This window comes from Acanthisitta chloris, unplaced genomic scaffold (assembly GCF_000695815.1).
Source record: "Acanthisitta chloris isolate BGI_N310 unplaced genomic scaffold, ASM69581v1 scaffold11693, whole genome shotgun sequence".
Taxonomy (NCBI): Eukaryota; Metazoa; Chordata; class Aves; order Passeriformes; family Acanthisittidae; genus Acanthisitta; species Acanthisitta chloris.
In genome coordinates this window covers 142,358-157,649 of record NW_008664702.1, presented here as the reverse complement: position 1 = coordinate 157,649, position 15,292 = coordinate 142,358, and the positions used below count along the sequence as shown (strand labels likewise).

Genomic DNA, 15,292 nt, shown 5'->3' with positions numbered 1-15,292 from the left:
ATATGTTCTGTACTCTTAGCCAGGAAAGAATAAATGCTGTACTGGTTATTTGGCCCCACCTCCTGTTTCCTTCTCCTTTGAGAGTAGCAGCAATATGTATGCTGTTCACATTCACCTTCACTATGTTCTTCACTATATGGCTTAGTCATAGATAAGTGTGAAATACTCTAAACAGAGTACTTGGAGGCTAGATGATGTTCCTAGTGAGAACACACTGTGCAGACACAGCCTTTAAAAAAGGCTTCAGACTGAGTCAAATGATAATTCATTTCACCAGAATGCTGAGACTTTCCTGGTGCAGAATATAGAACATACTTTCTACAATATAAAAGTTTCAACTTTTTCTTCACTGCCAATTTGGCCAAAGGGCTTTATGAAAAGGAAGGCAAAACAGAGAAGTCAACCTTTTTTTTTCTTTTTCCTAATAGGGTAACATAGGTTTTCATTCTTGGATTTTAAATTGGCTGAACTATTTTTACTCAGTAATTTTTGGAGATAAAGGCTGAAAAAATTCAGCCCACAACATAGTTGCTTTGGGGAGCTCTACACAGTGGAAAATTGTGGCTGCATTGAAATCCTTAAAAAAATATTAAGTGGATAAAAAGGGGGGCTGCTGCTTTTTATTGAACTATTGCTTACAAGTGCATTGTCTTTAGAAAAACTAGTTTAATTACATACTTACAGACATAGATACCTTAGAATGATAGAATAGCATACAATGGCTTAATATTATTCTGAACACAATGAACAAACATGATACTTTATCCAAAAAATGTGAACTACTCAAATTTTATGTGGTGGCAGTATTCAAGATCATACAACAAATTTTTATAGCTTTGTTGGGGTTAAGGACATAAAATATCTAGAACATCTGGCTTTATCTTCTGTATATAACAGACTGGACATATTTGGAGATACACAAGTTAGTTTGTGTAGCTGAAAGCATTTTAATTCTCTAACTAAACTGTGGTGGAGGAGAGGGAAAATAGCCCTTAGATCTCTATCAATTTCAGCATTGCAAAAATTCCTTCCATTTAAATTGCTCAATAAAGATATACCATTAGAAGATGCTTGTTTCTCTCCTTGAATTCAAAATGGGGCCCAGTGTACATTAGCTGACATATCAGGTTGGCATTTAAATGGACAATTTTCACTTGTATTTTTGAGGCTTTTACAAAAGGCAACTTCTCTTGCCCTTGCATCCCCTCCTTCCCTGAGTCCTTTCATCCCCTTCCTCCTCCTTAGAAAAAAAAAAGAAAAACAAAGAAGAAAAACCAAATTCAGAGGGTTTTTTCCTTAACCCCAGTGCATAAAATGTGACTGTATTCTTTGTTTCAATGAAGACCTAAGAGAGTTACAAGTGCCATGCATGGTGCTGATGGCAGCACAGGTAAACAGGTAACCAGGTAATGTAAAAAAGTAAAGGCTCTGCTCTTTTCTGGGCTAGCCTGACTTCTAGAAGAAATCAGTAATGGTTTTGAAGAGTCCTGAGGAGAGCAATATGGAGGTGCACTGGGAGACATTTTCCAACTGCCAGAATTTTAGCTCTGTGAATGAGAATGGAGAGTTGTAATCATTTTTTCATGTTGCCATCTTTTTGTTTATTTGTACCACTCGTATTCTCTTAGAGAGAAGAAAACCAGAGTAGATTGCATATCATCATGACCAAGTTAATAAACAGTACAAAAGAGAGGAATAAGGAGAGTTGGAAATGTTCTTCTCATGTTATAGCAGGGTGCTTGTGCTGGCTTTCCTGTCGTGTTATGCATGGACAGTATGGATTCCTGACAAAACAATGCTGTTGTAACAGACAGCAATAAATACAAGCATATTTATAGGTTTCATACTGCTTATTCATTTGAAGAACTGTTGTCTTCCATATTTTCCGACATACATATTATCTGCTTGATAATACAAAGAAAATGAGTTGTGTGAAATTCAAGTGGGTGGAGGTGGGTGACCAGTTTGAAAGCCAACTGTAATACCTGTCCTACCTTTCTGTCATATATCTCTCATTTTCCCTGCACGATGTCAAGGCTGTAAGCACTTTGGTATGAAGATGATGAGGAAAAGCAAGAAAGTCATCATTGGAATAGCTGCTATACATAGTGTGCTCTTTCTTCCTCTTTCCCAAGGAAAACATATCATCTAGTAGTCTGTATTACAACATGATAGAATCTAAAGAGCCTTAAAACAACCTCTGAGGTGCAGAGGCATATTTCAGCTGGTTGGTTGTCCTTCGCGTCTTTTCCACTTTCCAATCAACTCCATCTTCCAGACCAAATGATTATGATTTCGTCATAAAGAATATAGACTACTTCACTGTGAGGTTTTCTGTTTGCATACAGAATCCCAGTGAAATCTGAAAAGGGTCATTTGTTTCACATTCATAGAGCTGGTTGTCAATAGCTCCTAAGTACTGAGGAAGCTTGGACTTGTTTATCCACTTCTACACGTAAACCTAGAACACTGCCATCTTATTTACTGCATAGACTCCAGGGATGGCCTCATTTTGAACCCCTGTGCTAGTTACTCCCTTTTTTCATGGCAGAGTAATACCCAGTGTTAAACGTAATACAATTAATTCAAAGACAATTAGCTTCCTCAAAAATATATTAAAGTAATGGAAAATTGCAATCCTTTTTGCCTCCACTTCGGTAACTACATGGATTCCTAACAAGTAAATATTTTTAAATTACACCCAAAGTACTTTATAGTGTTTATACATTCCTTCATAGGCAGTTATTGGGATCTTCTTGCTTTAGAATGTAATTTCTCTGTTGTCTGTTTATGTTTTCAGTTGAGAGCTGCTTAAAACATTTAATTTTATGTAAGTCTGATTTGGTAACATGTTGAGTTGAGCCTAATCCTTGGGGAAACATTTATATTTCACTGTTAGGCAATAGTTGTTAATGTTTATTCATGAAGGGTACATTACTCAAATAACCGACCGTAGACAAAAATTAAGATGCGTTAGCAAAATTTTGTGAACAGATGTGGCAATCCCAAGTCATCCTTTTAAGAATCTTTCAACTAAATTTATAAACAGGAATGTTCTGTTTAGGGAGTAGTTTGCTCTTTACTTATTTCTCTCTTTCTACCTGTTACAGCTTGGAGAAAACAAGAGTTGGAACGGTCAGAATGTTGGGTTTCCTGAGCCAACAAGTAACAGTAAGTATTGCTTTCTAAAGTTATATCTATTCTTACCAGTCTTGGTCTCTGTAGGATTTGGATTATTTAAGACAATTGAAATGTTTTGAGTAAATATTTAATGGTGTTTATTGCAATTAGATGAATTATCTCCTGATTGTGCTGTGTGTGCAGGTATGACAGAGTGCAGGAATAAGGAGATTTTTATTTACTTGTTGAATCATTGAATCCTTCAGTTTGTAAGGGATTTTGGAAGGTTGTCTGAACTGTCTACTCAAAGCACGGTCAGTACCGAGTTCAGACAAGGGTTCCTATGTCTTTTTAGCAGTTCTCCAAGGACAGAGATTCCATATCTTCTCTGGACACCCTGTTCCAGTGTTTAACTATCTTCACATTGAAGTTTTTTTCTTTTATCCTTGTCAGAACATCTCTTTGTTTATGACTATCATCTATTGTTCTTCTTCTATATACCTCAGTAATGTGCCTGGCTCTGTGTTTTTTAACAACCCCTTCTTAGATATTGGAAATCTGCTATTAGGTCTCTCACTGGAGGCACTATTAAGACCTCACTGTCCTCTAAATCTGATCCCCTAAACAGATTTCCATCATCTAGTGATTTATCTACCTAGATTCTAACATCACAGCTTGGACACAGGGATGCTGTGGGAGATGTGCTGTCAATAGGCTGGTAAAGCAAATGTAAATGGTATCCACTGCTCTCCCTTGATTCATAAATCCAGTAATTTTATCATAAAAGGCTGTCACATTGTTGAGGCTGGGTTTTATCCTTGGTAAATTCATGTTGGTTGTTCCCAATGGCTTTTTCCTCCTTCGTGTGCCCACAAACAGCTTTAAGAGGACCGTATGATTTTTCCAGGGACTAAGATGAGACTACCCAGGCTGCGTTTTTTTTATTATCTGATCTCCAAGGAAATGGGAAGTGAAATGTGATGTAGCTAGCATTTCAAAAGACATGCAGCATTTATTTCTGACATTGCCCTTCAGAGACCGCTGTGCTTAATTCCTTAACTCCTTTGTCAAGGGTACCAATCTAGAGGCAACATTAATAATCAGTTGATTAAAGTGTATCTTTTTTATTTCACTGAGACTGTGCTATTCTTTTGCAAAATAGGAGAGATTTGAACCCAAAATGTTATCAATGGCCATACACTTTTTTACTGATTCTTTAACTCCTTACCTCATAAAGAACCTTTCTCTTCTAGGGTATTTTCTTTAAAATTTACAGTTTAACTGTAGAAAATTCACAGAATGGTTTTGTTTCTTATTTAGATAACCAGTAAGTTCAGTTGATACCTTTCTACTGAATAGCTCTATAAAGATGCCTGGTTTTCAGAACGTGACTGAGGTCAGAGGATTGCTGCATTTGGAGAAGATTTATGCAGTACCACTTGATATTTCTCACTAGTTTTCCAAAGACATGATTGCTTATTGAGATGTTGTGCTAGTATTTAGTAGGGGAATGGTCTGCTGGTACCCGGTTACCTATGAGCACTTTGCCTGCTCTGCTTCTAGTACAATATTATGTGTTAGTTTCCCACACAGGGAATGCATAAAAAGTTCAGAAGAGCTAATATTGTTTTCCCTGTGCACCCCCACTGATCTTCCCCTAAGCCCTTGAATACAAGATAACTTCAGAGCTTTTTAATCGAGGAGAACTTAGGAAATTAGAAGAGTTTTCTTATTTTGAATGAAAGAAACCACTTGTCTACGTGATCTCTCATGCTCCTGTGTAGTGCAGGGGTTTTCTAAGGCAGTTTCAAACAAGTTCCACTGTTTGAGATAAAAAATGTCACATCCTTTCAGGTATGAATATGCTAGTTTATTTTTAAGAGCAGCTGTTGTTGGCAGGTGAATCTACTCTTGAAGTGTCAATTTTATACTATGAAGTTTTAAAGAGGTGAAGTGGAGCAGCTTCCTTCCTTTTGTATCCTTCTTATGTGAGAAATGTACGGTTTTGCATTTCTTGTTACCCTAAACCTTAAGTTTCAGGGGCCTTAAATATCTGAGGCTCTAAGATTGCTACATCTAGCATTTGGCAGCTCTTATTCAGATTTCCAGTAATTTTATTCCAGGAAAACAATTTTGTCCTGCTAGGGCAGCATATTGTGCATCAGTTTCCTTTTGCAGGCAGATATTCTTTCTTTGTGTGCATAATGTACTGTGTTTCCATCTGAAACCATGTCAAATAAAGCTGGAATAGTAAAGGGAAGTTGCATACTACAGTGCAACAAAACCAAAGTCATAAGAGTTCTACATTTTAGTACAGCTGAAGAACAGTTTTCATTGTACCCTTATTATATAGTTTGTTTTTGCTGAAAAATGCCCTACAATTCTAATGACTAGCTCAATATATGTCTAGTATTCCCTACTTTTGAAAATTCTTCTAGTATTTCCTATTCTTGAAAATTAACTTCTCCTGTTCCCCTCTATCATGTTATTTTTGCAATTAACCTTCCGGAAAACCTCACTTCTGTTCCTCCTACTCACTGGCAAAGCTCCTTCCCACAGGTTTATTTCTTTACCTTTCCTCTTCATTTCACAGTTTTCAAGAAAGATGAAACATGAAGCTATTTCTTTCTTGGTTTGGAATATCTTAGACATTTTAAAATGTGAAATGGCAAGAACATTAAGGTTTTTTCCCTGATGTTTCTGGAAGAGGTTTTGAGAGTCTGTGAGCAGACCAGAAGCATTTACAGCCCATACAGAAGATGTTTACTGTAAACAGAATGCTCATTTTTCTCTCTGGATTTGACTTAAGCCATTATCAACAAGAAGGAAACATGAAACAAATAAACAATCATAATGCAAAGTGTATTTTCGTGGGAACATATTTTCATTTTATATTTCTGGATGGGGTAATCACAAACATCATACAGTATGTGTTCGAGGAAAAGCTGTAGACGAGCTATGAAGAACAATGTAAAAATAAAAGTAACAGTACTTTTATATATTATCATTCTAAAGAGGAAAAAAAAACCCCATAACTATTTTTATATGTTTCTCACCTATTTTCAGCAGTGTGGGGAGTCACAAAGCATGTACTGGAATGCTCATAATTAAAAAACCCCAACCTTCAGAGCAATCCTACCTCACTCTAAAGGACAAGCTCTTTGTTTTTCTTGCCTAACATTTTATTACTAGAGATTCATGCATGACTTTACAGTCTTTGTTCTACAGAGTACATTTGCTCCTGCTGTTTGTCCACCACCTGAAATCATAACCATTTGTTTGTGACATCACAATTAGTTACTGTGAAGATGATTAGATTGTCACCAACAGACAATTATGATTTCAGATGGTAAATGAGCAGCAGGAGCAGATGATCTCCTAAGGAACAAAGATACTTGATCTCATGCAATTGTTCTCAGGGACAAAAAAAAAGGAGAGAAAAAACCAAATAGATATTAAAAATACTTTCTTCAGTCTGTACTGAGGAAATCTGAACATTTTTCCATAAATAGCCCTTATTTCAGTATTTTTTAAAATCTACTTCAATAATTAAGAATATAAGTAATATAAAAACATGTGGTGTTATTGTAGCCCTAATTGTCTGGTTGCATTCGGATTCTTACTTAGATGTTTCTTTGCCAGCTTTTGGGAGAAAATAAATGCAACATAAATCATGTATTTATGAAATTTTACATCCTAATACATTTTCACTTTGAAGAAAACAAAATTTATGTGAACTTTGTTGTTGTGGCCCTCACTAGTTTTATAACGAGAATATATCTGGTCCTCTACGTGTTTATTTTTCGACTGAGGATCTTTGTGAAGACTTCCAGTAGATAATTTGATACCCCTGTATTTCCATGAACAGTAACTGAAGTCTGCAGCTTGGGAATAAAAATTTTGGTTTGTAATTTGGACATATTTAATTGGAATTTATTTATTTTGCTGAAGTATGTCATTCTTTTGAGTGTATTTCAAAGGTGATTTGCAGTGGATTGTATGCATTTTTACTCGCTAAGTACTGCTCTTGCATTGGACTTGGCTTTTAAATTGCTTCCAAACTTCCTAAACTTAGTTGTCAATTATAATGCACTCTTGCTAGGAGCTAGATTGATGCATCACTAAACATTGGTGGAATTAGTTACCAATCTGAATAGAAACCACAGTAAGAGGGATTGACAACACCACTTATTTGGTGAAATAAAGGCCACAGAACAGTAGTTTCCCACTGTTTGTTTTGGGGTTTCATTTTTCTGTTTTATGGGGTTTTTTAGCAAACATACTGTGAGGTGAACATTATACCATCACTGGAGCAGTTCCATCAGCTGAGCCACTTGTCTACACTCTGTATGTCTCACAAACTTGTCTAGTGTCTCTTATCACAGTTGGTTATGTTTAAATAACACCTTGTCTCTGTAGCTGCTGAGTTGATGTGCTAATTTTCTAACTAAATTTTCTTTCCAAATGAAGACACAGAAAAATTTAATTTAGGAGCAGAGAAGATTTGTCCAATTCTGTTTCTTCCCTGAGTTACTGAAGCTAGGAAATCCATGCTGTATTTGGCGTTGTTAATAACTGATGTGTTATTTTTCAGTTTCATCTAGCAATGAGAATGAGATAACTTTATTGAGAATAATGCCAATTAAATGCATCTTGCATATACTTTTTGAAATAATTGATAAAACATTTAAAACACCTAATATTGAAACCCATCTCCTATTAACAAAACTGGGAAGGGCGTGAGGTTGCTTTTTCCTTGCTGGTTTGAGAACTAGTGGCAAAAGCCAAATTAGCATTTTTATGTGTGACTTGGGTACAGGTCTGGAGTGTAAGATGGCAACTGCAAGTGGTCCTCCTCCTTTCCCCATGTTTCCCCTTTTGAGATGCTCAGGCGCTTAAAGTCCTGGCAAGTGTCTTATCTTTAGGGATGATGCTTTCTTCGCTGAGTTTAGAGTACAGTGTATATTTATAAAGTGCCTGGTGTTTTAAACATGTGCCCAGAACATTGGGAGACTTAGATTTAGTTTCCTTCTTCAGCAGAAGTAGAGTACTCATGGGATGCAGAGTAATCTGAAGAATGGCAGCCACCTTTTGGAGATGTGTGTCTTATATGATTTGCAGACAGAAAAGAAAAAGTCAGATGCTGTCAATATGCAAGAAATCCACAGAGAAGGAGTGACCTAAAGAAATCATGACTTTGTAGTTTGTTTATGCAGTGAGTTGAAGGTGTGGATGTGTATTCTGGTGTTCTCTGACTGGTTTATGGATATTATATTCTGCATATTTTACATACAGGTTAAAAGAAAAAGTGTTGCAAGCAATCTGCTGCCTGGTTCTCGAGTAGTTTAGATTGTGCATATGTAAGAAACATAGAGTTGGTCTGTGGGGCTTGTGGTTTGGGTGCCCTCAGGCTGAGAAGGAGCTCAAGTCAGCTTTGTAGGAGACTGCTTAATCAATATGCTCTCAATATACAAAATACATAGAGAGAACAGCCACCATGGGAGTAGATAGGCAACTCTGTGAGTAGACATTATTTCAGATAACTTATCTTTTTCCCAGTTCTCTAAAATTCCTGTATGAATTACATTTAGTGATGATTGCTAGTCTATTCCTTGGAAAAAAATCTGCATGTGAAGTAACAATGCAGAGCTCTTTTTTGATGTTAACTCTCAAATTCAAGTACGTAATTCTGCAAATTATCTGCATTTAGTTTTCTGTCTTCAGCCAAGTAAATGGAGCAGTATTCACCTCAATATGGTTTTCTCTAAATACTTTCACATTTCTGAAGTCTTTTCTCCTTTACCTAATCCTTTCTCCCCAAGCTGGAGCCCACTGTCTCCCTCACCTAGGATAATAATGTCCTTGAAAAATGGAATCGATTGAACTAAGATTTAATTGCTGTCAGAACCAAGACTTAATTCTTCACTCTCTTCTCCATCCCTTTCCATCAAGCATCTTATCCATATGACTTCCACCTCCCCTCACCACTTTCTCCTCTGGTTTCATCTCCACTCATACCTATGCTGTGCTTGTTGTTGGCTACCTTGACCTTCTTAGAATCGACAACCTCTCTTTGTCTACTAGACTTGCTCTTTCTTTCATCTCTTCTTTGTGTGGGTCATGCCTTTGTTTTCATCATCACCATTGTCATTCCTCTCCTAATCTGTTAATGAATAGTCTTGCCTGCTCAGGTCACCTCTGGTTGCATGTAGTCAGTCCTAATTGCATTATCCTCACAAACATCACTTTGTTGCAGCTTTTACTAGCACCTTGGTCTGCCATGTCACAGGCTTGATTTGGTCCCACTCCAAATGTGCTGATCCCCTTTACTGATAAGAATACTGTTCTTCCTTCTGCATTTAGATTGGTTCTTTTCTGAACCCGCTTCTTCTTAATTTTAAGGTTTTCTGGTACACTGATATATTGTTGGAAAAGTATGATGCAGAAATTATCATGCATAAAAATTATGGTGTAGATGTTTCATCTGTCTATTGGAATATTTCATAGAATATCCTGTAGACATTCCCCACTGTGAACACTGTCTTATATTTACCAAAGTCTTGTGTTCCCAAGCAGGAGTAAAGATGTGGGAGAATTCAAAGGACTTTCCTCACATGAGTTATATGCCAAATGTTACAGAAGTGTATACAATTCAAGTCTCCTGTAATATCCGTTCTGGCTGTACAGAAAATGTTCCAGTGAAATTAAAAGTATTGAGACCTGACTTCATGAAGAATAGTATTTACTTCAGTGTCATGGTTATTTTAAGGTTAAATAACTTAGTATTTTAATGAGCGACTTTATATAACATCAGTTTGTTTAAGGTCATGTAGACGAGATCTTTTGATTGAAAGACATTGTGTAATGACAAAACATTTTTTCATGTCTGAATATTGCAGTAGTTGGTGACTTAGAAATACCACAGATAGCTGTGTTAAGTAGGTAATGATTGAGTCTTGGTACTTCAAGCCAGGATTGTGTGTAGATGATTACTGAGAACGTAATGGCCACACTATTTGCCTGTTCAATTGAGACGAGATCTTTTGATTGAAAGACATTGTGTAATGACAAAACATTTTTTCATGTCTGAATATTGCAGTAGTTGGTGACTTAGAAATACCACAGATAGCTGTGTTAAGTAGGTAATGATTGAGTCTTGGTACTTCAAGCCAGGATTGTGTGTAGATGATTACTGAGAACGTAATGGCCACACTATTTGCCTGTTCAATTGTTTGAATGACCTGAGTTCCTGCTCTGAGGTAATAAAATTTGAAAATATTCTAGTATATAAATGGGCTTTTACAGTGAGTGGAGTAAAAAAATGATAATTTCTTGTTATTATGATATTTACTTTTTTCAGTCTTGCTATTGATGTAGTTACTTGGTTTTGTAAATTCTCTTTTTTACTCTCAGTGGATTTGTAATGGGCCATATTGTAGAGCATGTTGAGAACCTCACAGTTCTAGGGAGTAATTATTGCCTGTGAGCGTCCTCTGTGCATCTTAGGTTCTGGCCCATTTTAACTTACAGAGGTAGTTCTGTGAAGTCAGGATGAGATCTGGGTCTAACATTTCCTGCTTGTTGCCTTATGTAAGACTTTGCAGCAGAGTATCAGAAGGCTTTATTCAATGTGAATACAGATAACATAATCTGAAAGAGGTCTTGGATGATTATCTATCAAGCATTTTTTCAGTTCCAAAATACTGATTATCTCGTTATAAACAATATTTTCTTTAGCCAGTGATGGGCAGTTTCAAATATCAGGGTGCTAAACTTAATTTATGAGCATGTCATATACAGAATTATGCCATGGTTTACTCTACATCATTACACAAGCCATGAAAGCACTCCTTCATGCCAGTGCCCCATGTCACTAGTTGTAGTGCAGGGAAGAGCACATGTTCAGTTGTGTCAGGGGGAGTCATATACCAGCTGACACTGCTTCTGACACACCAAGTATAGCTTTCCTGTAGGATAAGTGAGAGCCTAGGGAGAAAATTGTATTCTCCAAGAAAGAATAAAGTTGTGATTTAGACTAAGTATACTGAGAGTTCATAAACATGAAGAGTCAGTGAGTGACCTTGAACTAGGAGAAGTCATGGAGTGAAGGCAGCAGGAAAGTATCCCTACAGCGTTGATCAACCAGAAAAGAGGAAATTAACACAGACATATATATATATATGTATGATGTATGTATGTATGTATGTATGTGCAGATTGACAACACAAGCCTGATTCTGTGGGCCATCTTGTGGAGTTGAATGGTAAAAGTGAAATCTCAACTTTTCATGTTTTCTGATCTTCCTGACAGAAATAGAAAATTGGAAATGGGACACCAGAGGTACCCATGTAGACGCTAACACATGTGAGTGTGCAGGCAATGCTGTCATCACTCTGAACTTCTCTTAATTTAGTAGCCCACTGCTGTGGAGTAACTTGTCACTGTCCTTATATCAGCAAATTCCATTTTTTGTAGAGTCTTACTACGCTGAGGCTCATTCAGTAGTACTGCTGGTTATTCTCCTTCTTCACCCCATTCTCCGTGCACAAATTCCTCTGATTGTTGGTTTTGTTTTCCACAAACTCCAGACAGTAGAGGACCCTTTTGTAGAAAGATCCCCCTGTCTTCTTAGCCAAGGGGACACTACAGAGAAAGGGTTAGGGTTAAAAATAACACAACTCTGACAGAACTTTTGGAGACTGCGTCTACTATGGCTGCTATGAAAAAAGGTGGAATCAGAGCACCCAGATTGCATTTCCAGGGGAAGACTTGTGAAGGATAGTTGGGCCATTTTGTGTCTTAATTGTATATTTGCTTCAGACTCTAAACTGTTTTGTCGCTTAGGTTATCTAGTGTGTGACAGCAAAAGTAGACAATGGGAGATGAAGAAATTTATTCTTAGGGAAGAGAGGTCTTTGGTGTGTTTTTGTAGACTTCAGAAGATTGTGAGTGACTGCTAACAATTACTACCAGTGATGGGTAAGACATGTTTTTCAAAAGTTAGTGTTTACATTGCACAGCTAGCCTGCGTGTTTTTGTGGCACGTTTGCCTACAGGTTTAAATAATAAAAATGGAAATTATTTTAACGTTTCATGAATATACCTCTATGTTAACGTCCAGCAGAAGGTGCAAGTTGTTGCTCTGAATGGTACTGATATAGATCCCATGACTCCTAGTAATTACGATTCTACCTTTGGAGTATGGTGATGTTGGTATGGGATAAGTGTCTAGTGGACACAAAAGCCCAGTTTTATTTTTAGCTGGAAACAAACAAAAATATGAACATATTCACCTGGAGATGTTCTCCTGCAATGCATGAAGGTATAGAGGACCGTTAGAATTTCTTTCTCCCACATTTTTAAATGAACTGATTGAAGACTAACTAAGTTAATTTCTGAAGAATTCTTTTGTTCTTGCACTTAATCCTCTGTTGATGTTGTTGGGATAAATTTAGCACTGCAACTAAACTGTTCTCTATATATATACACAGTCTTCTACAATACAGCAGAGTTTAAACAGATTTTTTAAATATCATTCTTCACTGTTTCGCTGTTGCGAACAGAGTTGTGTTGTAGGCAACAGGCAATAGCGAGGAATTATATGTAAAAAATCCTCAGTAATATATTAAAAATAGATACTGAATTGCACTTAATATATGTTTGATAGAAGTTTTCAAAGAGACCAAGTTTTTACTGGCTTTTTAAAACAAGTTTGTAAAAAGCTTCATGAAACATAGTCCCTGAATATAAAAAGTTAATAGCTTACAACTATATTAATGTAATGTCTAGAATATTACATTACTTTGTTTCCAGAGATAATCAATGATGGTAATATAATATCTGCCTTTCAGAGCCAATGTATGATTTAAATTAATTATTGCTTATAAAGCACTTTGAAGTCTTTAGCAGTAAGGTGTTGCAAAGTGTAAAAGTACTATTATTAATGTAACATCACCATTGAAGTCAGTACTTTAAGAGCATTTGCTATACTCTGTTCAGTATCTTTTTATTCATCATATGCTGCATATTAGTTATTTTAACATTTAGAAATCTTAGTAATCTGGAAGTATTCCAAACCATTGTTCCAGACAGCAGTTAGATATTTGGGTGGATCATGTAAAAACAGTGAAATGGCTGAGAAAGCATGTAAAATGTTTGTTTTAAGTAATATTACATCAATGGAACAGAAATCTGCAGCACTGGACTTGATTTTAAACTTCTTTAAACTTTTTTTAAGTTAACATTGTACTGTGTTTTTCTAAAAATGATTGGGGGGACTAATATGATGTTATTCCTAAACAAGTAGACTGTTTTATCTTTTGTTCAGTTTTTCATTTCTGTTTCTGAAATATTTGTAGGAAAGGAGATTTACAGTGGGCAGTTCTTAGGAGGAGGTGAACACCTGCCACTCTATTATTGTTGTTGTTTGGTTTTATAACCTAACATCAACTATCAAGACCTGTATTATCTATTTTTTTTTTAAATTTTCATTAGTGTTATCTCTTGTATAAGACTATTTAAAAATATGAGCAGTGGTAGGTCTTGGAGGTTATAGCCTCAGAAAAAGGGTATAAAATCTCTCATCATATAGTGATTATGTACCATAAAATAATGCTGTGTATTTACACAGTTATTTAACTATAAGGTTAGATTCTAAAATGTCCCAGATGGAGAAAAAGAACTCCCACTTTCCCAGCAGCATTGGGAATTTGTGCTAGCTCCAGAGTTTATCTCTAGAGTTCAGTTTACCGGAGTCAGTTCCAAATAGGATAAGGCCCCCTTAGAGTTCAGGGTCCAGCCAGGCTCTCCAGGCTCCATGAAGCTAGGTGAGGAGAGCAATCAGTTGAATAACTGTGTCTTTCTCAATGGTATAATCAAGCGTTCCAGATTTCTGAAAGTGATATGACCTTCAAAGCCAAATGTGCAAGTAAATCAATTAAGATTCACCTGTAAGCAGTTTGCTGAGTTGGCAGTGAGGAAGTTCCATTTTCACCGTGTAGTTGAAAATGAGAATATTAATTACCGGTAATATTTTTTGAGTCTTCTCATTGTGGTAGACATTCTATTTAAAAGTACTACTTGCACTACTAGGGTTAGAGGAATCCTTTCTAGGTACTGGAAATTAATTTCCTTCTCTTCTTTGAATTTGTTCTACATTCTGAGATTAATTTAATATACACTGCAAATGAATTAAGCATTGAACTCTTTGATTTCTCTTGGGATTACTAAATCAGTTAACAAACAGGTTTATTATCCCTAGAATTAAATGCCATATGGCTCAGGTTCACACATGTTATTTTCAGATATATGCTAGAAGATTAAAGTATGCTATTAATATGAAATTACACATTTCAAGCTCATTTTCCAATGTATTAATAAGGAGAAAAAGATTTTCCTCTTATATCAGCAAACTGGTTGCTCATGTTTCCAACAAACGCTTCATTGTATAAAAAAGCTAGCAGTCTTCAGACTTAATTCTGCACATTTCCATGCACAAGAATATCAGCAAAACTGATCAAGTGTATATTTCTGTTTCCAAGCTGCTTCACAAGCAGATTTAGGTTTGAGATACTTTCTAAAAATATCTTAAGATTTTTGAAATGTAGACACATTGCCCCTAATTTACATGTCACTGGAAATGTTTAAAAGCAATTCACAGAAATAAATCTAGCTCTTTTAAATGTTTAACTCGTATTGATATTAGTGATGACACATATATGCTTTCCTTGGTCAGTATAAACATTCTCAGAGGCAAGTAGCTATTTGCAATATAGGATGCCATATATGCAACAAAATTAATAAATATATTCCTTTTCACTGCAGAGCAGGCAGTCACATCAGAGTCATTAGCACAGTAAGGATGTGGCTGCAGGGCAATTACAGGTTTTTTAACCGTGGGCTGCTGTGGTAATTCAGCAAACACTTTCAGCCAGCACTTGAGCCAGTGCTGCTGCCACAAGGACCCATCCTGCCCTTCTTTTGCTTCCAGCACCTCATTCTTGTGAGCATCCCTCTATGCTCCTACAGGTGCTGGTGCTGGCCCAAGCAACAGAGCAGCTGGAGAGTACAAACAGCAGCTGTAGGTGGGAGAGAAAACTAAACTACTTCTGGTGGCAACAGTGCTGGCATAGAGTAGTTTCAATTATTTGTGAAATAACAACCAAAATTATTG

At 36.4% G+C, this 15,292-nt stretch overlaps 1 protein-coding gene across 1 annotated transcript in view; it reads left to right on the top strand.

Moving 5' to 3' along the window:
* Positions 1 to 3,110: 3,110 nt before the first annotated feature.
* Positions 3,111 to 15,292, top strand: part of STAU2 (staufen double-stranded RNA binding protein 2) — a gene marked incomplete at its 5' end in the record, with an annotated part of 92,254 nt that continues 80,072 nt past the window's right edge. Inside the window, one exon of the mRNA XM_009071477.1 lies at positions 3,111 to 3,171. Coding sequence (XP_009069725.1) covers positions 3,111 to 3,171 — 61 coding nt within the window. The remainder of the gene's footprint in view (positions 3,172 to 15,292) is intronic.